Raw genomic sequence first — 27,163 nt, 5'->3', positions numbered from 1 at the left:
TTATTTTGGCTTAAACCAGCCTTAATCACGTTTAGTTTAAAGCAGTTAGGCCTTGTCCCCATGAGAAAGTTGCACCCAAGGTGTGAATTTAAACTGATGTAGTTAACCTGGCACAGACCGCTCTGTGGCGAATCAGATTTCAATTTCAGAGGGGCTTTTTTCCATTTTGCTTGCATCGATTGGGAACAGCTTTAAGGTAAAATGCAGTAAGCCACCGTTAAATTGAAGGAAGAGCAGCCACACAACTAACCCCATGTAAACACAGTCCAAGAGGCATTATCAGGGTTGGGACTAGAACCCCAGGCATCCAATTTCCCAGTCCCGATCTTAGACCACTAGGCCTCAAATGATCCATTGGATCCAGCTGGATTCAGAAATGGCCACTCATCTGCTCTGTGCTAAGACTTTCCTGGCTCTCTTCCCTATAGCAGGCATGTCTTCCGTGTCTCTGAACCTCCACTCTCCTCTTCAAAGCCCGGCTGACTGACATCCAGGTTCACCGCTCTGGCTTTTCACATCCATGCTGCTTTTGAAGTTAGATGAATCGGAATAATTCATTTCCTAATTCCCATTTAGGGCCGAATCCTGGGAGGGGCGCTGAGCTGCCAGCACTCATGGCAAGCGTTCTGCAGTGCTTGGGATCTGACCCTGAGAAAACAGTCCCAGAAAATGAGGAATGCATGGGTGAAAACGAATGATACTGCGGACAGCCCGACAGGGCAAAACGAACCTTGTTTACAAAACTCAGTAGCTGAATGAGCCAACAGGGGATTTCCTCTCCCGGCTTATTCCAGACACGTGGGCCACCGCCTAATCTCGCTCCCGACCCTGCTTGCTTTGGGCAATAGCTTCCTCAGACACCCCTACTTAAGAGCTCCAGATTCCTTGCTTCATGGCTGTGCTCAGGCCCAGTTCAGGCATGCTCATTCAGCCGAGGTCAGCCAAGTTCATATGCAATGGCTGAAATCCACCCCCATGCGGAGGAGTGAATTAAGCCCCTTAAACCGTTTAACCCCCACTTAACAGCCACGTCCATGAAACCACCCCCACGTCTGCCACTGATTTGATCCCTCATTGGCATCCTTAGAAAGGCCAAGGAAACCGATGTCCCTTAATCAGTCACTTTTGTTCAGGCATATGGCGCATTGGCAGGGGTATGGGGAAGACTTTCACTGCTGCTGGCCTTGTTCCCTGAGTAGCAAAATCTCCAGCTTCTAGAGCTGTTGGTTCGGTGCCTTTCAGTCCCTCTGGCAGAGAAAGTTCTGTAAAAGGGGGTAGAAGGTGCCGTCCCTGCTCCAGAACGCAGCGCGTGACCTGTGGCTTGTGCCGGCTGGTGGCCCACAAACAACTCAGGTGTTGATACAGTCTCCGCCTCTTCGAATGCCACCCGTCCGGCAGGAGAGTCGTGTGGCCCCAATGTCAGTCAGCGGCGTTTCCCCGTGGGGGACTGGGGCGCTCACACAGACCACGTGGAACGTTAAGTACAGCGGGGAGGAAATTACCTGATGGCAAACTGCCTCGTTGGAAAATGTCGGTTTGTCAAAAGTGAACTGTTTCTCCGAAATTTGTTATTTCAATGAAACGCTGGTTCTGGCGGGTGGAGGAGGAAATACGGGGGGTGGAGGAGTTTTCAATAAGGTTGCAACATTGTGTTGACATTTTTGGACCCGCATGTTTTGGTTTTTTTCTTTGTTTTGTGTTTTCGAAAAACTTGGTTTTCAAATGTCTCTAATCTCGTGTTCGTTTGCTTTTGTGAAGTCAAAACCAGTGCAAAATGTTTCCGTTTGATCAAAATGAAACCATTCAACTGAAAAATTTGTTCACAATTCTGTTTCATGGGGAAATTTTGGAGGCCGGGGGGAGAATCGTGTTCGTTCCATTTTGGACCAGAAGCATTTTTCACATCACGGAATTTCCTGCAAGACAGTAAATCTGGTCCCTGCCCAGCTCTCCGGCCCCGGTGCTGTGGCTTTTCTACCTGAGATGCGGCCCGATGGTGCCGGCTCCAGGACACATTGGTTGAATCACAGACTTTCATTAAGCTCATCCTGCGGAGAGCTGGAGTCCCTGGCTGGGAGGGAGAAATTGCATTTCCATTTGTCACTTGCGCTGAGAATAAATGAGGAGATGGATGTAAAATAAAGAAACTGGGCAACGTGTCTGGGATGGCTTCACAGTGACCCGTGTGCTGCACAGAGGCTTAGAGACATGAGGGGAGGAGATGATGAGCCATGGGATGGCGGAGGCTTTGCAGAAGGGCTTGCCTGCCTCCCGCTCAATCATAAACCATCCTCGGGATGGGATTTGTCACTGAGGACCTCTCAGCCCGTCTTGGGCGGCTCTCCTGGCAAGAGGTCCCCTGGCACTTTCTGGAAGCAGTGGGATTGCCTCACAGAGCAAACCAGGAAGAACCTCCTTGCCCAGGGCTCTGCTCCAGGGTGAATCCATCCATAGGCCAGCCTTGGAGCTTGTGGGCTCCAGTCTCAGCTGGGCCAGCCACCTTGGCCAAGTAACACAATTTCCCCTTGCCTCAGCACCCCCATCTGTACTATGGGGATAATAAACACCACTGTCCTTGGCTACTCCGCTCCTGATGCAAAGCTCTTTGGTGCAGGGACCATGTCTGTACAGCACCCAGTACAACAGGGCCCTATTAATACAGACGATTAATAATAGTAATGCTCCCCCTCCCGGTGAAGTTACTGGAAAGCCCCCCCTCCTCCCCTGTTGTTTTCCTGGCTCCTCCTGCTGGCCTGGCTGGCTGGGAAAGCTGGAGGCTGGGAGCTTCGTGTCTCCGACTGGGATCTGGATCATCTCCACTGAAGCGTTGTGAGTGCCCGGATGCCATGGTGATGGGTGCCCAATCGAGGCTGGTCACTGTGAATAATAACCCAAAGCCTAGTCTGTTTTGGACAGTAAAGCAGACTGGCAGGAGGGAGGGTGAAGCTGGGAGATGGACGGAACCGAGCCAGCTTCCCAGGAGGTCAGTGGCAGATGGCCCAGACACGCATTTGCTCTCTGCACCGTTGGCTTTAGGCCAGACATCGCGAGCTCTGTTTGTGCTCCCCCCCCCGCCCCAGTCTGGTAGCGAGTCGGGCCTCGGCGAAAAAAGGACATCGCCTCCAAGAGGCACTTGGCTGTCTGCATCCCTAGCCATTCTCATCAAGCTAGGGGCTGTCACAGCCTGCCCCTGCCCCGTGTGGGGTGTCCAGCAGTCGCCCACAGCAAGGGACTGGTGCGTGCTCAGCAAGGGGGCCTGGAGAGTTCGGTGGCCAGCCCGGCGGGATGAGCTGTCTGTAACCTTGGCTCCTAGGTGCCCTCTGTGTTCTGTCACACACAAGAATAATTTGAACACGCATTTACAGTGGTGTTTTTCACCACCCCCCACGCCCAGCGCCGACAGCTGAGATCCGACACGTACGTTACCAGGCCTAACGCTAACAAGCCTGAGGTTCCTGCAGTTCAAAGCCCCGTTGTCCTCCAGGAACGATGAGCATTGCTCTCGGCAGCCACATGCCCCTCGCAGAGACTAGCTCCGTACCCAGATATTTCTGGGATAGGCCCCACCCCCATGTGGGTTGCAAACTGAGGGCCTGGGACCCTTCTATCCCTGGTGCTCATGTGGTCCCCTCACCCTGGTGTCTGAGCACCCCAGGCGCTAACATATTTATCTTCATAACACCCCCACCCCCAGGGGCAGGGCAGTGCTGTAGTACAGAGGGGAAACTGAGGCACAGCGAGACTAAGTGACTTACCCAAGGTCACACAGGTAGTCTGTGGCAGAGACAGGACTTGAGCCCTGGTCTCGCAAGTCCCAGGCAAACACCGTAACTATTGGGCCGAGCTTCCTTTCCTAGGGCCTGGGGTCTCCTTGTGCCGCCACAATGTGTTGCTCTGGAGGCAGAAGTGGGCATGCCTCCTGCCTCCAAGGGCTGAGGCAAAAGCTGCCCGGGGCCGCCAGCGGCACTCTGAGGCCCGGCAGGAGCAGGGCAAGGTGCCAGCACTGGCATTGGCGTGCCTGCACTGGCATTGGCATGCCAGGGCCTCTCCGAGAAGCTATGGGCCTCGGGGGTTACCAGGGACGAATGGATGAGGGCGATGGGAGTGAAAACTCCCCAGGGATAGGGCCCGTTTATCCCTGTCACTTGGCCTGGGCGATTAAACCCTGGCCTTGTTTTCCTTTGCTACGGATGGCAAGGCTGCCCCGGGCTGCCGGCTCCGGCATTTAGGGGGTGATTCTCCCTCGTCTTCTAGCTTGCACGAGTTGTTGATCCTGAGTTATGGCCATTTCTCCAGCCGCTGCTCATTGGCTGTGGTCTCCGGCAGGGTCCCTGCTGCCTTTGGCAGCTGGTCGATATCTCTTGGCTTGCCGTGTGCGTGCACGGGAGAGGGAGGAGATGGATCTGTTATTCTCTGCTCACTTGCTTTGCTTCTCTCCGAGCAGGCAGAGCCCACGGGGAGGAAGCTGTCCATCCCCTCCTCCTTTGTTCTGACAGCTCCCATCGGCTTTGTGCCATGGAGCAGGTTACTGCCCGGCCCGGTGTCACGTCCCCGGGGAGGGCGTGCTGGGGGAGCGGGACAGTCCAGCGGACAGGGCACTGCGCTGGGTGTCTAGAGATGAGTGTTCATCTTCTCTGTGTGACAATACTGCAAACAGGCTGCGGCTGAGATCAGGGCCGCAGCATGCTAGGCGCTGTATACAGACGGGGCTTGAGACAGTTCCTACCCCACAGAGCTCAGGCTAGCTAGACAGATGGATAAAGGGTGGGAGGGGAAAGAGGGGCCCAGAGAGGTGATTTGCTCACGGTTACACACGCAGCAGGCTAATGGGATTAAAACCCAGGTCTCTGTCCCTGGCTCTGCCACCGATGCCTTGTGCAGCCTAGGGCAAGTCACTTCTCTCCGTGCCTCAGTTTCCCAGCTATGAAATAGGGATAGCGATGCTGCCCCTGCAGTGTGACGTGTGTTGAGTTGACGCCTTTCTTGGGAGCGTGTCTGCCCTCCGGGAGGGGAACACACGACCAGGGAGTTCTCACCGCCTGCATAGCACAGCCCACCATGTACAATCACTAGGCGGGGGTGGGCGGTGACTTTCCCCAGCGGCTGTGGTCCCCTAGGAAGTGTCCCCCTGTAGTCCTGGGTCCCCAGAGCAAGCCTGCCCTCGCTGTGCCCCGTCACACTCTCTGCCCACCCTGGAACCCCTCCCCCCGAGTGGGGAGTCTGTGCTCAGGGTCTGGCCCCTTTACCTTAACACGGGCCCAACCCCGGAAGTCCTTCTTTAGGCCACACACCTTCCGTGAAGTCACTGGGAGTGGGAGACAGCAGAGGGAGGGTGCGTCCTGCCTGGTCCTTATCGGGAGCCTGCAGTGTGTGTGTGGGGAGGGGTGTGGAGCTGGTCCCCTAGCCCAGTCTGGGTGGGTGGAAGCCGGGCACTGCCCTTCCCCCACCCAGGAGAGCCAGTCCCTGCCTCCAAGGGGTAGAAGAGCTGGCAGAGCTAATATCCAACGGTGGCTCTGTCCTGGCCCATGCTGGCCAGCGGAGATGTGCTGCCCTACTGGAACTGTAACAATGTGGGTGCTCTCCCCGCCCTGTTGGCGTGACGCCCCCTTAACCTCTGGGGATAGGGAGGCCCCCATGGGCCGATCCGTCTTTGGCTGCTAGGCTGAGCCTGCCAGCCAGGGGGGCTGGACGATACCCCGGCACAGGGAGGCGCTCCAGACACAGGGAGCGGTGAGCTGAAGGCCAGGAGAGGGGAGTGGGAGAGAGGAGGGAAGGAAGCGCGGAGTGGGGCATTGTCAGTGGAGCGTGACCTCAGGCCGATGGCATCCCTGACTCTCCAGCTCTCTCTCTGCCCCAGGTATTCAGAAGAGGAGATCCGGCAGAAAGTGGGGACCTTCCGGCAAATGCTGATGGAGAAGGAGGGAGTGCTCACCAGGGAGGACCAGCACGGGCGCCAGATGTGAGTATGGAAGGGTCACTCAGCTGGGCAGGGGTGTGGGATGCACGGGGAAGGGTTGAATTCTCACCTCACCTGTCCTGGGCTTCGTAGTCTCTTGTCACGCCAATTTACCCCCCTCTTGGGAGCAGATCAGGATCCACTGACCCAGGGCAGTTCTCCTTCCCTTCTCTCCCCGCACAGTAAATACGATGGGGAGCTGCGTTCGTGCCCCCATCACGTTGCATAGGCTGACGGTGGAGGAAATGAATGGGTCTGAGATTGTTACCTGGTGTTTTCAGAACCCCCAGCAGGGACACGTTAACGATTTCGCTCCGGTTGATGTCAATGGGAACACAGCAATTCCATCTGATAAGATTCATGTAAGTCAGCGTGCTCTTGTCCAGCGCAGCAGTTTGTGAGATTTAAGCACACACAAATCTGAGCAATAGGTTTAGAACATCCCAGATATTTACCCAACATCTGGAACGGTACTGAGGAATTCACAGCAGGTTCACAGTGGCCAGCTGCTCACTCACCAGGGAGAAAGGGTGTCAGGGAAAATGCCGCTCAAGATGGCTTCAGAGGGCTGCTCCAAAGTACGCTCTGTTCGCTAATTTTTTATAACTAACTTTTACAAAGCACATAGGTCATAATGACCCCTCCTGGATCATCACTTTTCCTAACTTTTAATAAACTTTTTACTATTAGCGGCGTCTAGATTCAAGGTTTTCCAACCACCAAGGTTTTCAGTCTCAGCTGTTTACTTGTCTGTCCCCCTCCTCCTATTCTAATGAGCAGAAACTGCCAGCTAGGTATGACCTTGCTTCTGAAAGCCTGTCTCCAAATTAACCCTTAACTATGTGGTCTATTTCATTAATTGATGGTGGCTAAAAGCACATAATATGGGTGCAATTAGCTTGATCACATTCTGGGGTATACACACCTCTCAAATCCAGGGCAACAAGATCCCAGAGGCTGGCTTCCAGACTGCACGGAGCCTGGCTTTCTAAACTTGGCTTAGATTCTGTGGTCTGGCCAAGCAACCCCCAAAGAGTTCCCAACTCTCCTGGGAAATCTCACTGCATGCAATACCTCTGCGGGTTACTCAGATAAATAATGGTGCACGGGGAGGATGAGCAGTGATCTCCCTTCACCACAGCAGAGGTAAAAAATATATAAAGCGGGGCCTTCTGTGCCCTTATGCCCATGGAGAACGCCTAGTTTTATACCGCACTGTTCATCAACAAATCTCAAACCAAGGCAGTTGGTGTCATTTTGCACTCTCAGCAAATTTGCGGATGATACTAAACTGGGAGGAGTGGTAGATACGCTGGAGGGGAGGGATAGGATACAGAAGGACCTAGACAAATTGGAGGATTGGGCCAAAAGAAATCTGATGAGGTTCAATAAGGATAAGTGCAGGGTCCTGCACTTAGGACGGAAGAATCCAATGCACCGCTACAGACTAGGGACCGAATGGCTAGGCAGCAGTTCTGCGGAAAAGGACCTAGGGGTGACAGTGGACGAGAAGCTGGATATGAGTCAGCAGTGTGCCCTTGTTGCCAAGAAGGCCAATGGCATTTTGGGATGTATAAGTAGGGGCATAGCGAGCAGATCGAGGGACGTGATCGTTCCCCTCTATTCGACATTGGTGAGGCCTCATCTGGAGTACTGTGTCCAGTTTTGGGCCCCACACTACGAGAAGGATGTGGATAAATTGGAGAGAGTCCAGCGAAGGGCAACAAAAATGATTAGGGGTCTAGAACACATGAGTTATGAGGAGAGGCTGAGGGAGCTGGGATTGTTTAGCCTGCAGAAGAGAAGAATGAGGGGGGATTTGATAGCTGCTTTCAACTACCTGAAAGGGGGTTCCAAAGAGGATGGCTCTAGACTGTTCTCAATGGTAGCAGATGACAGAACGAGGAGTAATGGTCTCAAGTTGCAGTGGGGGAGGTTTAGATTGGATATTAGGAAAAACTTTTTCACTAAGAGGGTGGTGAAACACTGGAATGCGTTACCTAGGGAGGTGGTAGAATCTCCTTCCTTAGAGGTTTTTAAGGTCAGGCTTGACAAAGCCCTGGCTGGGATGATTTAACTGGGAATTGGTCCTGCTTTGAGCAGGGGGTTGGACTAGATGACCTTCTGGGGTCCCTTCCAACCCTGATATTCTATGATTCTATGATTACCCCCATTTTACAGATGGGGAAACTGAGGCACAGGGAGGGCCGTGACTTACCCCAGATCAGCCCGTGGCACAGCCAGGAAGAGAACCCAAGTCCCTTTGGTCTCAGCCCTGTGAAGAGGCCAGGGGTTTCCCAGCTCAGGCAGTTCCAAGCTTCTGGCCACTTCCTGCCATTCCAGAAAATCTCTCCTCTGCTCCTCTCCTGTCAGTCACTGTCTTTTCTGCTTCGGTGAGGCCATGGACCGGTGGGGTGCAGTTGTCTGTCAGCACTACTGCCACCCTAGGGGTCCAGTTCTGTGCTGCGTGTCACTGTCCTGAAGTTGCACCCATGTAAACGAAGAGCAAAACTGTGTCCCAGGTCTATGCTAGGAGAGAAAGTCACAGCAGCTTGGGGTCTCACTCACCTCTCCCACATGCCCATCTTCTGCCAGTTTGGGGCAATGCTTCTCTTCTACATGGCACTCCCAGTGCCATTTGTGCCCTGGCCCTTGAAATTAATTGCCAGTGTAGTGGGTCAAATACGGGTAAATCTGGAGTAACTCCATTGATTTCCACGGAGCCCGACATCAGTTACTGTTGTGTAATCAATTACACTACCTGCCTTGGCCCCATTTTGCTAGGCACTGCATGGAATTTGGTGTAACCAGGGGTAGGTCAGTATCAATCCAGAGTTGCCCCACGCATTTTTCACTTCGCATCTTGTGTAAATCCAAAGTAACTCTACTGGCTGCACTGAGGCATGCGAACACACTGACTTCAGTTACACTGCTCCACATCGGGAGTGACTCCTCTGAGTCAGAATCTGGCCTACGATAACTCCCATCCTGTGATGTGTGTGTCTCTCTGGAATGGGATGAAGGGGTTTTCCACTCTCAAATCATTCAGGTGACAGCTTGTGCTGCAAACACCCTGATTCCTAGGTTCTGATTTCATTCCCCCTCTCCTCTCCCTCCTCCTCTGGTGCAGCTCCAGGAATATCCCTGTCACCGCTTGGTTCTGCCCCAGCTTGATCGTGATTTATCTGTGAAATGTTTAATGGCACAGCGAGCACAGTTGGCAAGCCACACATCATCTATCAGCCTGGAAAGCAGGTCACTCGGGGACAGGAATAGATCCTGTAGGTTCACTGAATATTAATGCTTCATTAGGCTCAGGAAATCAGGGCAGTGAGAAAGAACTGCAGCACTGGGGGATGGGATGGGGAGGGGCAGAAACTTCTGCAACCACACCCCAGCTGAAAAGCACAGCTGGGTACAGCTCAAAGGGTACCTGGGTTTCAGTGTGGGAGAGCATCGCAAAGCCTTGCTGAGATCTGCTCCCTTGCTTGATCGCTCACTCTAGGGGCTGGTGGAAGGACTCATCAGGCAAATCCAGCTGCAGTCAGCAAGATCTCTTCCCCAAGGGAGGGCTTTCTGAATAAGGAAGCAAAATAAGACCCCAGGAGTGGAAAGTGAATAGAAAAACACTTCCCAGTTTGTAGATCATCCCAGCCCTCTGGTCCCTGGGCCTCCATCTCCACCCTCTAAGCATCTCTGCGGTGTGCATACGCAGTGGGGTGACCAGTTGAACTATTTGCAGACTTTGCAGTGTCACAGGGAGTACCAAGGGGAGAGAAGGGCTGCGAGACGTTTGAAGCACATTGGAGAGGAAATGGAGCGGTCTGGCACCTTGTCGGCATTCTGTAAATTCTGCCAGTTATGGCACTGTTTTCTCTGAGCTCACCCGCACAGACATGGATCTTAATTTGAGGCCAGTTTGCTTGGGGAGTGCCATAAAGCAGGAGCGGGGGATAAGTGCAGGCTAGCATCTAAGTAATAAAAAAGCAATCTTGTGTGTCACACTCCAGCTGCGGTGAAGGTAGCAAGAGTCTGGAAGCTTAGTGCAGGATTAGAGAATGGGTTTGGGAGGGAATTCAAGTGTAGATGTCGCTCTCAGGTTATGCTGGGCAGAGGGGGTGGCAGACTCACAAAGAAGAAACCCCAGCTGGTAAATGTAGTAGCACTGAAGAGTCCCACTCATCGCCCAGGACCCCATCGTGCTAGGTGCTGTACAATCACAGAACAGAGATGGTCCCAGGTGTAAGTGAGGTGGATATTATTAATATTCTTATCGATTTGTACATCAGCAGTGCCTGGGGCCCTGGTCCTAGACCCCATTTGTGCTTGGTGTGGTACAGACACATCAGAAAAGGACAGTCTCTGCTCCAAGATGCTTACAAGCTAAGAATAAGAACAAAAGAACGGCCATATTGGGTCAGACCAAAGGTCCATCTAGCCCAGTGTCCTGTCTTCTGACAATGGCCAGTGCCAGGTGCATCAGTGGGAAAGAACAGAACAGGTCATCCATCTCCTGTGGTCCATTCCCAGCTTCTGGCAAACAGAGGCTAGGGACACCATCCCTGCCCACCCTGGCTAATAGCCATTGATGGACCTATTCTCCATGAACTTATCTAGCTCTTTTTTTGAACTCTGTTATGGTCTTGGCCTTCACAACATCCTCTGGCAAAGAGTTCCACAGGTTGACTGTGCGTTGTGTGAAGAAACACTTCCTTTTGTTTGTTTTAAACCTGCTGCCTGTTAATTTCATTTTATGACCCCTAGTTCTTGTGCTATGAGAAGGAGTAAATAATACTTCCTTATTTACTTTCTCCACACCAGTCATGATTTTATAGACCTCAATCATATCCCCCCTTAGTCACCTCTTTTCCAAGCTGAAAAGTCCCAGTCTTATTAATCTCTCCTCATACAGAAGCCGTTCTATACCCCTCATCATTTTTGTTGCCCTTTTTTCAATTCCAATATATATTTTTTTGATATGGAGCAACTAGATCTGCACACAGTATTCAAGATGTGGGCGTACCATGGATTTATATAGAGGCAATATGATATATTCTGTCTTATTATCTATCCCTTAATGATTCCCAACATTCTGTTGGCTTTTTTGACTGCTGCTGCACATTGAGTGGATGTTTTCCGAGAACTATCCACAATGGCTCCAAAATCTCTTTCTTGAGTGGTAACAGCTAATTTAGACCCCATCATTTTATATGTGTAGCTGGGATTATGTTTTCCAATGTGCATTACTTTGCATTTATCAACATTGAATTTCATCTGCCATTTTGTGAGATCCCTTTGTAACTTTTCACAGTCTGCTTTGGATTTAGCTATCTTGAGTACTTTTGTATCATCTGCAAATTTTGCCACCTCACCGTTTACCCCTGGTTTCAGCTCATTTATGAATTTGTTGAATAGGACTAGTCCCAGTACAGACCCTTGGGGGACATCACTATTTACCTCTCTCCATTCTGAAAACTTAAAAATTTATTCCTACCCTTTGTTTCCCATCTTTTAACCAGTTACTGATTCATGAGATGACCTTCCGTTTTATCCCATGACAGCTTACTTTGCTTATGAACTTTGGTAAGGCACCTTGTCAAAGGCTTTCTGAAAATCTAAGTACACTATATTCACTGGATTCCCCCTTGTCTACATGCTTGTTGACCCCCTCAAAGAATTCTAGTAGATTGGTGAGGCATGATTTCCCTTTACAAACACCATGTTGACTCTTCCCCAATAAATCATGTTCATCTAGTAGCAGTAGTTCAATATAGTAGTTTTACCCTGCAGAGGTGTCCACGTGCTGATGAATTTTCATGCATTACCCCTGGGGATAGAGGGGAATTGCTGAGCTGGGATGAGGGTTCTTCTACACTGCCTTGCTAACAATCCCTAGTACTTCAGGGGCACATTCCCTCTCCAAAACACTTGACAAGCATTGAGCCCAATCTTGGTTCAGCCATTTCCGAGGACAAGGTTAGGGAAACATACATTGTTTTGCTGGTGGTAAAAAAGCCTCGTGACCTTTGTTAGAAGCTCTAGCGCCCACCAGGCTTTGGAGCAAGGACTTTAAATTTGGCAGGGATCAGCCTTTGTCCTGGGGCTCTGCCTTTTGTTGTCCCTGTGAAAATCTCCCCAAATTAGGCCAAGCTATAAGCCTCTGAAAAATTACAACTTGCGCATAGTCAGAAGACCCTTGCTCGAGCCCAGGCTAATTCTCAAACCTTCTATCCACACTGAGCATGGTCCCAGCCCAGAGCTGCAGTGACCGGAGCAGGTCCTTCCCTGTATAATGCTATGTGCTCCGAAGAATCAGCTCCTAGCTGTCTCAAAGTGGGCACCTAAAATGAATGGATACTTTGGATCTGAAACTCTGTGTGCCTCAGTTTCCCAGGTGTGAAATGGAAATCATACCATCCCCTCATCCCGCAGAGGTGTAGTGAGGATATATTAATGGCTGTGAAGCACTCGGACACCATAGAAATCCCATGAAGAAAACAATATTGTCTTCAGAAGAGGGTTGGAATAGTGGGCAGCAGCTAAGGCCCGGGGTCACACAAGGAGCAATGAGAAGAAGACAAACTATTGAATGGCCACAGTTCAGCCCATTCACTGAATGAGTCTGGGGTCCTGTGCCAAAAATAACATGGGGGCATGTAATTAAAGACTGGCTCGTGCTGTGTATGCACAAGGGGGTTAGATTCAGGTTGCCCAGACAACTTTAATGCTGGCATTTCCTAATTTCTGAGTGCTTGGCTTTGCAACCTTCATGTTCTTTTAATGCCGTTTTGGTGTATGTGCTATATACCAACAGCACGGAGCTCTTTGCAGCCATTGAGCACCAAGAACCATAGAGAGCATCTCAGCGTCAGTAGCGTTCTCTCCATTTTACAGATGGAGAAACCGAGGCACACAGAGATTAAAGTGGCTTATCCAAAGTCACTCAGCAGGCCAGTGCAGAGCCAGGAATGGAACCCAGGACTTCTGATCACTGTTCCTACTGCCTCTGAGTTCCTACTCCAGCACTGTTTTCTGACCCACCTCTAAGCCACCCAAACAGCTCCCCTCCCCTCCTGTTAATCTAAGAGGCCCCCTGCTGTTACTGAAAAAAATCTTACCCAGGTTTCAGGAGGAGAAGACAAAAAAAAATCACCCAGGCAGCAAAAGCTGGTCCCGAATGGTTAAGTAAAGCTAAGGGGAGAAAATCTTCAGATGGGATGATTTTAGTAAGGGACTCCAGCCTGGACAGCCTAGCATGGGAGCTGTTCATGGTACTGATTGTTATCACCTGGCCAAGTCGTCAAAATCCAGCAAGAATTATATTTATTTACTCTGAAGGCATTGCCTGGCCTGCATGCACATCCAGACAAAAGTCTTCTTGAAATGTCACACCACTCAATCACTGAGAAACACGCCACTGGGAAAATGAAGGCAGCTAACCTGAGAAAAGCCTTTCTAATACCAGCCACCGTCCCTGTCTCTCTGGCGGGCAACTGGACAGCCTCCTGGGAGGATGGATAACTTGCAGTAGAAAGGAAGAGAGCTGGCTTGTACGTTGAGTCCACAACACCCTGGTTTTCAATGCCTTAAAACAGGCCATGGTTCACTCGGCTCTTACTTGGGTGAAACTCCCCGAGTGGCCGAGGTCCGTGTGCGTGGGGAGAGGCTGCCGCTTGTCATCCCCTGCTCAATGGCTGCGGAGGGGAAGGAGGCGCAAAGTGAGGCTGGTTTAGAAGAGCGTTTATCAGCCTTAATGTAAATCACATCATACAAATCCATTGCTGTCGGAGTCCCAGGGGAAGCCTGAGCTGGGTCCTGCCAGCTCTGTTAAATGCAGTTTCCAGCTGGCAGGAATGTGACACTAGTTATCATGTGATGCTTAATGAGCGGCCGAGGAGCCATCTTCCAAGCACTGGATTAGTGTCAAGGCTTCAGGCCTGGTCTGTCCCTCGATGCTGGTCAGGAGTCAGTGAAATTGCCCTAGGGTGCAACTAGTGAAGGGAGGGGAGGATCTGCATGCGGTGCGTGCCCTGCAAATCCCGCCTCAGCACCGGGCGCCAGCTCCGAGCAGAGCTGCCTGCCCCTGCCTGCTGTATTATTGAACATGATTTACCAGCTGATTCAGCGCGGGAAGGCCTGGGTCAGCTTGGCGGTCATGGGGATGGATGCTCTGTCTGTCTGTAGAATGGGTACAGCCCAGGCAGCTTCCCCGTGCTGCCCTGCCAGCCCGATGACCCGGAGAGGCCAACCTTAGGGCCTAGATGGAGAATTCTGTCTCTGAGGCCCATTCAGCCCTAGGCCTCTTGGCTGAGGCTACCAGCGCAAGGGACAAATGGGACAGATGCTCGGCCACTAGGAACAGACCTGCCCAGCGTTTTCCCTGTAGGCCCCCAACGAGCCATCCGAGGGGAACAATGTGGAGTCACTGCCCACCTGCTCCAGTTTCAAACTCGCCAGCTAGAGGGTCTCACCCTAACCCATCTCATCTCCACTTTCATTTCGCTAAGAGCTGGTTCAGGCCAGTCCTTGTTTGCCGCCCACTTCCAGGGGGAATATGGGATCTTGAAATGCTGGAGAACTGGAGGGTTTAGATCCAGGGCCTGACCTTTAGCCCAGCCTTAACTGCACCTTTGTTTCTGAGCTCACCGTTTTTAGGCCAGCGTGATTTGCAGACGCTTTGGGCCCCGATCCTGCAGTCTGACCTAGCCAGGCAGAGCCCCAGGGCAGGCAGGGGAGATGGGCCCTGCCCTGGAGAGCAACAGTCTAAACACACAAGACAGACCCATGGTGGGGGAAAAGCAGTGCTATTAACCCCATTGTACAGATGCGGCACTGAGGGCCAGATTTTCAAAAGCACTCTGCACCTCCCATTGTTCTCAATGGCAGCCGGCCATTTTTGAAAAACCAGTAAAAAGTAAAAAGTTGTGTCAATCCGAGATGCTGAGGGCTGAATTCTTTCGAAGAGCTGGGGCCAGGGAGTCAGTAGGATCAGACTCCAAGCTCCTCTATGCTAGGCTAGTGCCTTAGCCATCCCCCTCCACATCCTCCCTCCCTAGGGGCTAGCTTGCGACACCCTTTCTCCCAGTGAGTACTACCCTGCTCCTGGAGTAGCCCCATTGAAATTGGGGCATTTGCCGAAGGGGTGAGTTTGAGCAAGAGTATCCAAATCTGATTCAGATGGCACCTGGTTTGCTGGTGCTGTGGGGCCCTTAGGGATCAAATTCACTGTGGGTGGTGGGAGCAGAAGCCAGTGCCTGGAACCTTTCCCAGCGATCCTCCAGGCAGGGAGCATCCGAGCCCAAGTCCAACGAGCCTAAAGAAAGTGCTGCGTTTAAAACAAGTCACAGAGCTGCCCGTTCCCGCCCTCTGACGCTCTGCGTCTTCCTCTCTCGTGGCTCTGGCTTGCTGCGCAGCTGGAAAACATTTTGTTTGTACTCTTTGATGATTCGCTGGTACGGCTGGTGCCTCAGCAGGACACAGCCGAGCCTTTGTGCCCTCGCACCTACCTGTTCAAACCTCCCCCCGAGCCGGACAAAAGCGAAAGGGCACTGCTGTTACTGTTTGCATGCAGAGGCAGAGGAAGGCTTGGGTCAAGTTTTCACACTGCTCTGGGGATTGAGAGAGGATTGGAGAACAGAGAGATGGGGGAGACTCTGCTTTTGTTATTGGAACTAGCTAGATCAAAGCTAGCTCGGGTATGTCTGCACGTGCTCAGATTGCAGTGCAGACAGGGCGAAGGCTCTCCTGACTCCAGAGAGAGCATGCACTTTCCAGCCGACAGGCCTCTGCTGGGAGCCGGGCAGCCTGCTCAGGGCTCATGGGGTCAGCACGGATTTCTCATGTGCTTGCTGCAGCCAGAGTGCTTTGGAAAACCCTTCCACAGTGCCCCTTCTCTGCTGGGGGTGCCCCGCACACCAAGCTCCTGGTGCAGGGATTGCAGGGACCTGTCTGCTGAGTGCAGGGCTCTCGCTGAGTCCCACTCCCCTGTGCGGCACTAGTCTCTTACCATCCTGCAGGGAAGGGTCTGCCTGGCAGCATGGGAATTGCACTGAATCTCCTCCAGGATATGTGGGATTTTGAGGCTCCAAGTCAGTGTGCCCATTCCCACAGTGCATTTCACCAGCCGTCTTGCCCAGACTCCTTGATGGCCGAAGCAGGGAGATCAAGTGGGTTGTCTGTAACCTGAACTCTTTAAACTATGATTTGAGGATTCAGGAATTCAGCCAGAGGTTCAGGGTCTATCACGGGAGTGGGTGGGTGAGGTTCTGTGGCCTGCGGTGTGCAGGAGGTCAGACTAGATGATCATGATGGTCCCTTCTGACCTTACAGTCTATGAGTAACAGATTTTTTAGACAAAGGAAACGCAGTGGATCTAATTTACCTAGATTTCAGTAAGGCGTTTGATACCGTGCCACTTGAGGAATTATTAGTTAAATTGGAAAAGATGGGATCAGTATGAAAATTGAAAGGTGGATAAGGAATTGGTTAAAAGGGAGACTACAGCAAGTCATACTGAAAGGTGAACTGTCAGGCTGGAGGGAGGTTACCAGTGGAGTTCCTCAGGGATCAGTTTTGGGACCAATCTTATTTAATCTTTTTATTACTGACCTTGGTACAAAAAGTGGGAGTGTGCTAATAAAGTTTGCGGATGATACAAAGCTGGGAGGTATTGCCAATTTAGAGAAGGACCGGGATATCCTACAGGAGGATCTGGATAACCTTGTAAACTGGAGTAATAGTAATAGGATGAAATTTAATAGTGAGAAGTGTAAGGTGAGGCATTTAGGGATTAATAACAAGAATATTAGTTATAAACTGAGGATGCATCAATTAGAAGTAATGGAGGAGGAGAAGGACCTTGGAGTATTGGTGGACCACAGGATCACTATGAGCCGCCAATGTGATATGGCCGTGAAAAAAGGTAATGCGGTCTTGGGATGCATCAGGCGAGGTATTTCCAGTAGAGATAAGGAGGTCTTAGTACCGTTATACAAGGCACTGGTGAGACCTCACCTGGAATACTGTGTGCAGGTCTGGTCTCCCATGTTTAAGAAGGATGAATTCAAACTGGATCAGGTACAGAGAAGGGCTACTAGGATGATCCGAGGAATGGAAAACCTGTCTTATGAAAGGAGATTCAAGGAGCTTGCCTTGTTTAGCCTAACCAAAAGAAGGTTGAGGGGCGATATGATTGCTCTCTATAAATATATCAGAGGGATAATTACTGGAGAGGGAGAGGAATTATTTAAGCTCAGTACCAATGTGGACACAAGAAGAAATGGATATAAACTGGCCATCGGGAAGTTTAGTCTTGAAATTAGACGAAGGTTTGTAACCATCAGAGGAGTGAAGTTTTGGAATAGCCTTCCAAGGGAAGCAGTGGGGGCAAAAGACCTATCTGGCTTCAAGATTAAACTCAATAAGTGTATGGAGGAGATGGTATGATGAGATAACATGATTTTGGCAATTAATTGATCTTTAACTATTCATGGTAAATAGGCCCAATGGCCTGTGATGGGATGTTACATGGGATGGGATCTGAGTTACTACAGAAAATTCTTTCCTGGGTATCTGGCTGGTGAATCTTGCCCATATGCTCAGGGTTTAGCTGATCACCATATTTGGGACCAGGAAGGAATTTTCCTCCAGGACAGATTGGAAGAGGCCCTGGGGTTTTTTTGCCTTCCTCTGTAGCATGGGGCACGGGTCACTTGCTGGAGGATTCTCTGCACCTTGCAGTCTTTAAACCATGATTTGAGGACTTCAATAGCTCAGACATAGGTGAGAGGTTTTTTGCAGGAGTGGGTGGGTGAGATGTTGTGGTCTGCGTTGTGCAGGAGGTCAGACTAGATGATCATAATGGTCCCTTCTGACCTTAATATCTTTGAGTCTATGCAAGAGTAGTGGCTAGTGCAGAGGATGGGGGCCAGGACTTCTGGGTCCTAACCCTGATTCTCCACCTCAATTACTGTGTGATCAGTAGCCAAGTGTTCAGACCAAAGTGTTCAGATTCTGGGGTTAGGCCCCTGAAGCAATATTTAGGCATGTAAAGAAACGGCCCGTGTTCAGAGCAACCACAGTGCCCCTGGGAGAACCAGGCCCAATATCCAGCTGGCTCACTGCCGTCGGGCTCCCGAGGTTGAACGTGGAGCTGTATTGTCCCTCTGCACCCATGTCTCCTGGTCAGTGGGACAGTGATACTGCCCAGCCCTCCACGGGTGCTGCACGCCTCTTCATGGGTGTCTGTAAAGAGCTTTGAGATCCTTAAATGAAAGGTTGCTGCCGACATACAAGTCACCAGGCCCCATCCTGTTGCCCTTCATTGTAGCCCATGGCAAATCCCCTTGTTTTCCATGGGAACATGATTGCACCCATTGGCATTAAGCAGATAAACCCCTTGGTGGGAGGAAAAACACCAAGGATTTCCCTCATGCCGTTCCTCTCATTAACTGTCTTCTCCCAGCTTCTCTGCAACAGGCAAGCCAGACCCTGCCCCATCTCGACTGGCCTCAGCCAGCAGCTTGCCTGGGTATCCCACACGGACTAGCTTCAGTTGACACTGAAGCCATCCCACCTTCAGGTGGCCATATGTGACCTTCAGAAAACTTTGTCCTACCACTCCAGGCGACCCTAACTGTTCCCAGGTAACCTACATGGCCGCTGTGCACGCTCTCACTCGCCAGCGGTGAGATCTGTTACCCTGGCAATTAACTTCCACATGGCCTCCAACCCCAGACGGACTGAAGGTGACCGTCAGTAGCTCCAAATGTCCCTCTGGTGGCTCAGGTGAGCAGCTCAAAATCCTAGGTCATCTTGGGCCGCTCCTGCCAATGACCAGATAATCCTGCTGAGTCCCCAGATTGCTGTTCAGCCTTCTTTCTCCTCAGATAATCCATCCCGGTTTTCAACAGAACACCGGCTAAGCCCCTTCAGTGATAACCTGGCATAACCCTCTCCCTGTGATCTTCATTGACTTCCTCACCCCCTGCTAATCCCGGATAATCCTTCTGTGATCTGTGGAGGGACCGCACATGCCCCAGGGAACTGCGAAAAGCCAGGCTAACATCTCCAGCAACTCAAGATATCTACTGGGCCCCGCATACCCGCAGCTCAATCCCATTGACCCCAGCCAATGGGGTCTGACCCCACTGAACCTTTATATTGACTTTATTTTGCAACCACTGTAGTGATCTCAGACAGAGCCCTCAACATCCTCAGGCTGTCTTTATGTGTTCTAACTGATGGTTGGGGTAGCAGACCTGACCATCTTGGCTAATAGCCATTGATGGATTTACCCTCTAGGAACTGATCTAATTCTTCTTTGAACCCAGTTATACTTTTGGCCTTCACAACCTCCCCTGGCAGTGAGTTCCACATGTTGACTGTGCGGTGTGTGAAGAGGTACTTCCTGATGTTTGTTTAAAACCTGCTGCCTATTCATTTCATCACATGACCCCTAGTTCTTGTGTGATGTGAAGGGGTAAACAACACTTCCCTATTCACTTTCTCCACACCAGTCATGATTTTATAGACCTCTGTCATCTCCTCCCTTCATCGTCTCTTTTCTGAACTAAACAGTCCCAGTGGTTTTAATCTCTCCTCGTATGGAAGCTGTTACATGCTCTTAATCCTTTTTGTTGCCCTTCTCTGTACTTTTTCCAATTTTTTTTTTTTTTTTTTTGAGATGGGGCAACCAGAACTACACACAGTATATAAGGTGCAGGTGTACCATGGATTTACATAGTGGCATTATATTTTCTGTCATATTATCTATCCCTTTCCCAATGGTTTCTAACATTCTGTTGCTTTTTTGCCTGCTGCTGCACATTGAGTGGATGTTTTCAGAGAACTATCCACAGTGACTCCAAGATCTCTTTCCTGAGTGGTTACAATTTATTTAGACCCCATCATTTTGTATGTGCAGTTGGGATTATGTTTTCCAATGTGCATTACTTTGCATTTATCAACACTGAATTTCATCTGCCACTTTGCTGCCCAGTCACCCAGCTTTGTGAGATCCTTTTGTACCTCTTCACGGTCAGCTTTGGCTTTAAATATCATGAGTAATTTTGTGTCTGTTGCAAACTTTGCCACTTCACTGTCTACCTCTTTTTCCAGATCATTTACTAATATGTTGAATAGGACTGGTCCCAGTACAGACCCCTGGGGGACCCCGCTATTTACGTATCTCCATTGTGAAAACTCACCATTTATTCCTACCCTTTGACTCCTATCTTGCGAGGACCTTCCCTCTTATCGCCTGACTGTTATTTACTTGGAAGCCCCAACCGAGATCAAAGCCTTATTGTGCAAGGTGCTGTGCACACATACAGTGAAAGATTACCATCTACATAGACCAGACAGAATTATTATTCCCGTTTTACAGATGGGAAACTGAGGCACAAAGAGATTAAGTGACTTGCCCAAGGTCATAGAGGGAATCTGTGGTAGAGCCAAGTGTTGATTTCCCAATCTCCTCCGTCACATGGCTTTTCCGCTTCCCGGCTCCGAACAGCTCTGCGCCATGCCCCCTGGCAGCTTCGGCCATGGCGGAAGATCAGTCTGTGCTCTGCACCTTCTCTGCGGGCACCGGAGCCAATGGCAAGAGTGCCTGTTCCTATGTCGCCAGCCAAGCCAAGCAACTTCTGCAGTGCCCGTCCTTGCCGTTGGCACGGACATCGCCTTGACATGGGCGATGCGGGCAGCGGTACGCTTCATGCTGTACAGCCAAACTCCCAAGACACTAGCGGGATGCAGGCGCAGCTAGAAAAGCCACTGAAGCCAGGAGTGTAAATGAGTGCGGGTCATTGGCATGGAGGGGACAGGGCAGAGACAGGAGGCTGGCTGGGCCAGGTCGCCTCTCCCGAGCTAGCCGTTCCTTCTGACTACAGCTGCCGAGCCTCAGCCGCCGTGGCCTGAAATCCCCAGCCCAGCTGGGCAGCTCCAGCTCTTCGCAGGGCAAAGACAGGAGGCCCATTTCCGCTGCCGCACCTAGTACACATACGCCTGCCCCAGAGACTGCCATGCGTCTCAGAAGCGTGACTTGCCCCCAGGGCTTGCCCAGAGCCTCTCTCACTTGCCTGGGGCACCCCCTTCGCTTTTCTCAGCCGCTCACTAAGCTGCAAAGTCATTCCCTCCCCTGGAAATTGACAGGCCCCCTCATTGGCCCACATGCCTCCCTCACTGGGGGACCCAGCTAACAAACGGGGAAACAGCGAATACCGCGATGCCCGGGGAGGGGGAAGAGCCGAGATCAGAGGGAAGAAGAAGCCTTTGAACCCCCGGCGAGGCTCTCCCTGCCAGTGTGTCCGTGGGTACAGCTCCTCAGGCCTGCTGAGGTTGGGACACTGGCAGCAGCCCCCGATGGTGGTGTGGGGGGTGTTCTGTAGCACTTTGTTAGAGGGACTTTTGCCCCCCTCGCACTGCCCGCTGCTGCTTCTCGCTGGGAGTAGAGATGTCCCACACTGACACGAGCCCCATCAGAGTGTGGGGCTCCAACCAAGCAGGGCTGAGGGAAGGAGGAGCCCCAGTGCGTGAGGGTAGGGCAGCCAGGAAGGCGTCTGGTGGAGATGCTGCCTGATCTCAGCAGGCAAAGCCAGGGGCACTGCGGGGTCGGGGGGCGAGAGTTCTTCATCCTGGTGCCTTCTGTGCCCACCCCTGTGAGCCTCCCACCCTCTGGGCAGAGCACGCTCCAGAGTCCAGCCCCTTGAATCGGTTCCATGCTGCTGAGTGCGGTCCAGTGGCTAAAGCAGGGGCAGGGCATCAGCACTCCTGGGTTCTGTTCCCCTCTCTGCCGCTGCCTCTCTGTGTGACTCCCTTCAGCTCCCCGTGCCTCAGTTTCCTCATGACGGGTGGAATCCCGGCACTACCAGATGCCCATGGACGGAAGGAGCCAGAGGCAGAATTCTGATTCTTTAGAGATTGGAGTGGGGTTCTCCATGGGAGAACATCCGGGTGGGAAAGTCACATGGGTCCCGTAGAAAATCACCCAGAAAATCAGACACAGAGGCCAGACCTCCAGCTGAGTCCTCTTGGGCCTTGGGGCTGACGTAGGGCTCAGTGGTCCCTCGGCGTCGTGCTGGATCCAGTTCACCCTCTGTGATTTACATCCACAACAGTCCTTCCATTGTAACAAAGGCCACAAGGGCCAGATTGTGAAGCTCATCCAGGTGAGGCTGGCTGGTCTACGGCCTTTTGGGGCATCATATTGTTAGTTATATGTGTTGTGGGAGTGCCTAGGAGCCCCCATCACAGACCAGGACCCCATTGTGCTGGGTGCTGCATGTTATTCATTAGGTGTATTATGGTAGCACCTAGGAGCCCCCGTCATGGACCATGGTCCCATTGTGCTGGGTGCTGTATTTATTTATTAGGTGTATTACGGTAGCACCTAGGAGCCCCCGTCACAGACCAGGAGCCCCTTGCGCTGGGTGTTGTGTTGCCTCTGATCAGACCGAGCGGAAGCCCCTGCAGTAGAAAGGGATGTATCTGCTCTCCCTTGGGACAGGTCGGGCTCAGATCCCGTCTCAGGCTGGAACGAGCAGTGGTCGGAGGAATTGCTTCCAGTCATTGCTTTCCAAAAAGGGGCCCGGCCCTCCGGTAGGACGGGTCTCCCAACCTGCGTGGCATGGGGCTGCTGTCCCGGCAGCTCTCTCTCCCGAAGGACTATCAGTCCCTGTCGTTCTCTATCGCTCACATGAAACCCTGCCGTCCTTGGGGCTTGGTTTGCTGCTGCCGCCAGAGGAACGTATGGGCCACTGAACAATCCCAGCAGTCGCGTCTTAATGAAACAGAGCCTGCACCTGGGCTCAAGGAAAGTCACCCACGAGCACTTGTATTGCCGATGACAGATGGCCCAGTGGTTAGGGCACTAGTATGGCTGGAGGGGAAGGCATCTCGACCCAGGCCTTTGGAGAGGTGCCCCGCAAGGAGAGGCTAGGCACAGGCCTGGGGCGACGGTGGCGTCGGCACGGCCTGGTCTATAGTCAGTGACAAGCCTGATCAGACTGCGTCTTCTCCCTTGGGCAGCGTGATCGAAAACCACCACCTGGAGGAGTACGCCATGGAGTACCCAGAGTACGGAGAGGGCTGCCTGCTGCCCTGTGACTGCCCAGCCGACTGCTACCGAGACCACTGCAGCCACAGAGAGCACAGGTAAGTGGCTGGGGGGGCTGGCAGGGGGCATGCCCGGATCCATGCCCGGATCCCCTGGAGAACGTGCTTATAGCCCACAGAAATCACTGGGGACGCTGCCAGGGCTCTTAGGAGAACAGGCTCACATTCCAGCACACGCAGCCTTGAAGTGTTTGCAGGTGGCCAAGGGTACACCTGAGAACCAAGCGCTCCTCTCAGTCCCACCTGAACTGGGATTCGGGCTCAGTGAGCTGCTCTCCGCCGTGGATTCGCCAGATGTTCAACATGGGAAAGACACAGGAGGCCCGGTTTGGAAAAGTCAAACTGGGACTGTGGGCCACATGTGCAGGCAGACGGGGGCCTACTATGTGTGCCCAGTTGCAACAATGGCCCAGGCCCAGCGGGCGGCTGAGTGAGCCCAGAAGAGTGCCCAGCCTGTGTCACGCAGCACGGGAATTGTGCGTGCCCATCAGGTGGGCACTCATTTGCACTCATTTGCACGTACATTTTGTGCCCTGAGCAGATTTCTCTCCTGCCCAGCTGTTTCCAGCCGTCACACGTTTGCTGACAGGAGTGTGCCCGCTTAATCCAGCCATGCAGCTTTAGCGCTTTTAATCTTCTCTGGGCCGTCAGTCCTTCAGCCCTTTGAATGTGTCCGTTGTTGCTGCTCTCCATGGTCTCCCTCCTTCTGGTGGTTAGGTGCGAGGGAGGGGGAAAGCCTGAGCTTTGAGATGAACAAGAAATGATCATTTCAGTGCTGCCTGCCCAGTGCCAAAGCAGGACCTCTCGCTTCCTGCAGAATCTCTCTGCCAAGGAAGGTGCCGCCATGCCGATGCACACGTCCACCACAAGGGGTCGCCGCACTGCCCCCTTGTAAGGACACATGCAGACAGATGGCAGCGTTGTCAATGGGCATAGAAACCTGGGTCCAAAGGAACAAGCTGCCAGCCCCCAAGGAACCCAGTTAGCCCCCGTCTGCAGCAAAAACACAAGCCCTGAGCTAAATGAGTAAGCGGCAGGCTGGGAGAGCCACTAGAGAGGGACCTGGTCCGAGCACTCCGGCCCTGATCCAAAGCCCATGATGGTGCAGGAGAGTCTTCCCATCGGTTCAAAGAGCTTTGGATCAGGCCCTGCGCAAGTGCACGGACAAGCTACTCCATCAATCAGTGGGAGCAGGACGAGCCCGGGTGCTCCTAGGCAGCACGGCTGGGTCATGGCGGCAGATAGCTTCAGAAACCAAGCCTGGTGTCTCTCCTTCTGTGGCCATGTCCGCTAACGTGAGCATCCAACACCTGCTGGGGGGGGAGGGGAGCACGGTGTGGTGTATTGTACGCACGCCAGTTACTCATCTCCGAAGCAATGATCACCTTGAGGCTCGCTGCTGAGATTCCATAATTACTTCCCCCTGCCACATCGGCTCCAGCCTGGGACCTTCACCATCACAGCGCTAACCTCTGGTGCTTGAGCTACAACCACAGCTCTGCAAGCGGGTAGCAGCAGTAGGTTGTTATCCTAGTGGGGAGCAGCCAGTAGTTTTAACAGGTGTTAGCTGCTTACGATAAATTCTAGGCTCCCCCGTAGGGCTGACATCCTCCCACACATACATGCTGAGAGACAAACTGCTGCGTCTACACGAGGGTGTTAACATGTGTTAGTTACTATGCCACCTAAAGCAGGTTTGAAAACACCTTTATCCCCAAGAAAGCCATGGCCACGCGCACACACTGGGGGTAAGGCACCCCCGCCGCTCTGCGCAGGGGCTGGGTTGTGGGGGGGCTCACGGTGACCGCTCCCCGCCCTGAGCCTCTCCGCTCCGCCGCAGGCTGAAGAGGAGGATGAGCAGCTCCACCTCGCCGCCGCCCAAGAAGAAAAAGAAAAAGAAATCGGGTCATCGCCGGAGCCGGTGAGTCACCTGCCTGCCCCTTCCCGCTCCTCTGGCCCAGTCCATGAGCCCCTGCCACTGGGAGGGGCATACCTGCCTGACCCCAAGCCAAGCAGGACCCTCAACCCCTTGCCAGCCGGCTCCCTGGGGACCCCTCACTCCCTTCCCTTCCCCAGCCACCTTCTCTCTCTGCCCGTCCCGCTCCCTCTCCCTCCCCTCCCCTTCCCCTGAATAGGGTGGGGCAGCCAGCACTGTGGGGCTGGGCCAAGGGGGCCTACCACAATGTTCCCCACCACCCCGGCCTGAGGTGCCCTTCTTTGATCTTCCCTCATGCCCTGGGCTGGCTCTTGGAGTCGCGGGGACTCCCAGGGGCCCCGGGCAGAGGCAGGGCCGACTGGGGGTCCTGGCATTCTCCCTGAAGTGTGACCTTGGCTTGCTGCCTGTGACCCGATATTCCCGAGCACCTGCCGGAACACCTTCTCTTCCCCATCTCGTGCCCAAGCAGCAGGCTCAGGCCCGTCCCACCATGGACCCAGGGGAGGAGAGCCTGGGAGAGAGACGCCCCCTTGTGCTGGCGTTTAATGGGCTCCCTTATCCCTGCTTTACAGATGGGGAAACTGAGGCACAAAGCAGGGGGAAAATGCCTTGTCTAAGGTCACTGAGGGTCCGTCTACGCTGCAGTGGGAGGTGCCTGCCGCACCGGGTGATCTACCCAAGCTCGCATTGATCCAGCCAGCTCCAGTAACAATATCAGCGAAGCCACGGCGGCATGGGCCAGCCACGCGAACAAGTACCCAGGGTTACTGCCCTGGCTTCACTGTAGCCCTCGCTAGAACAGGGAACCCTCCATGGGCAGCACTTCCCAGTGCAGCGTAGCCCTACCCACAGTGAGTCAGTGTGTAAAAACCCAGGAGCCCAGAGTCCCCACCCGGCGCTTCAGCCACACGGCCTCCCCTGGAAATGACAAATGGCCAGGGCTGGTTCCATGGACTGTGGGTGGTCTGATGGCTCCATTGCAAGTTTCTTTGGAGTGTTTTCCACCCAGACAGGAAGCTGTTGGTGCAAAATGCTCGCTCGCTTGCTGTGTGTCCCAGCCTGGTGTGCTGACCCCAAGCCCCATATGAATTGGCGGTGACAGTGCTGTCTGGCAGGCTCCCAGCTCCTTACAGAAATCCCAGCATTCCCAGGGCAGATGGCGGCAATATTGTCTGCCCTGCTAGAGTCTCTGGGATGGATTCCCCCCTACCCTCGATCCTAGGGCCAAATTGACTCCTCACGTAAAGTAGAGGGACCACCGGGCTGCTCTAGCTTATGCTTGCTGAATCGGTCTGCTAGGGCCCTGCCCCCCTCTGGCCACCATGTCGCACCTCTGAGCTGCCCAGGTCTGGAGAGCCGAGGTGCAGGGGGAACATAAAGCTAGCTGGGGGTCCCCTTTTGCACAGCTATAGCCAAGGATCTGGCCCCCAATGGGTGAGCGTATTAGAGAGAAGGGGGAGTGTGGCAGAGGGGGTGTCTCCCATGAAGCGCGATCCGAACTCTAGCCACACTGGGTGCCATCCCTTCTCGTTTTGCCCCATGCAGCTGGCCGGGCGGCTTAGGCAGGTGTTAGAATGGGGCTCAGACCCCTGCATGGGGGATCTGCTGGCCGAGCCCACCCAGCGCATGGCTACGGCCCTGCATGGGGCAGCCAGGGGGAGAAAGCATCTGCCCCCACAGCTTGTGCAAACAAGTGCCGCAGTCCATTCCATGGGCACCCCCGCCCCCAGCTGGTGTGTGCCGACCGGTCCCACTCAGCCCCAGCCCCCTGCTTGTGTCTAGAAAGTCCTGATCAGGCCATGCCACGTCCATCGCCCCATTACCGGGGGCACCCCGGGGGGCTCTGAGCTGGGGACTGTCCAGCCTTGGCACTGCTAATGACTCTGTCTGCCGAGCTGGAGCCAGCAGGTTTAATGAGCCCGGCCTGGCTGGCGATTAATCAAGGACTGACTGCCTTCCTGGCAGGCTGGGAAGAGCCGCACTTAACGAGGAAGAGGAGTCGGACACAGGGCTGCTTGCTCCTTCCTGGCTCCCTCCCCCGCAGGAGTGTGTACCCCAGCCTGCCCCCACCCAGTGGGGCCCACTCCCCTCCTGGGCCCCAGCCCGGCATTCCCCTGCCAACCCCAACACTTGCCTTATCCTCGTTCCTCTCCATC

At 53.1% G+C, this 27,163-nt stretch overlaps 1 protein-coding gene across 1 annotated transcript in view; it reads left to right on the top strand.

Moving 5' to 3' along the window:
* SRRM3 (serine/arginine repetitive matrix 3) overlaps positions 1-27,163 on the top strand; it is a 172,093-nt gene that overhangs the window by 106,232 nt on the left and 38,698 nt on the right. Inside the window, exons 4-6 of the mRNA XM_084650704.1 lie at positions 5,858-5,959; positions 22,985-23,110; positions 24,912-24,992. Coding sequence (XP_084506830.1) covers positions 5,858-5,959; positions 22,985-23,110; positions 24,912-24,992 — 309 coding nt within the window. The remainder of the gene's footprint in view (positions 1-5,857; positions 5,960-22,984; positions 23,111-24,911; positions 24,993-27,163) is intronic.

The sequence above is a fragment of the Lepidochelys olivacea genome (genome assembly GCF_965140295.1).
Source record: "Lepidochelys olivacea isolate rLepOli2 genome assembly, chromosome: 17".
NCBI lineage: Eukaryota > Metazoa > Chordata > Testudines > Cheloniidae > Lepidochelys > Lepidochelys olivacea.
Note: the sequence above shows the minus strand (reverse complement) of the source record. Positions and strands in the feature narration are given on the sequence as shown.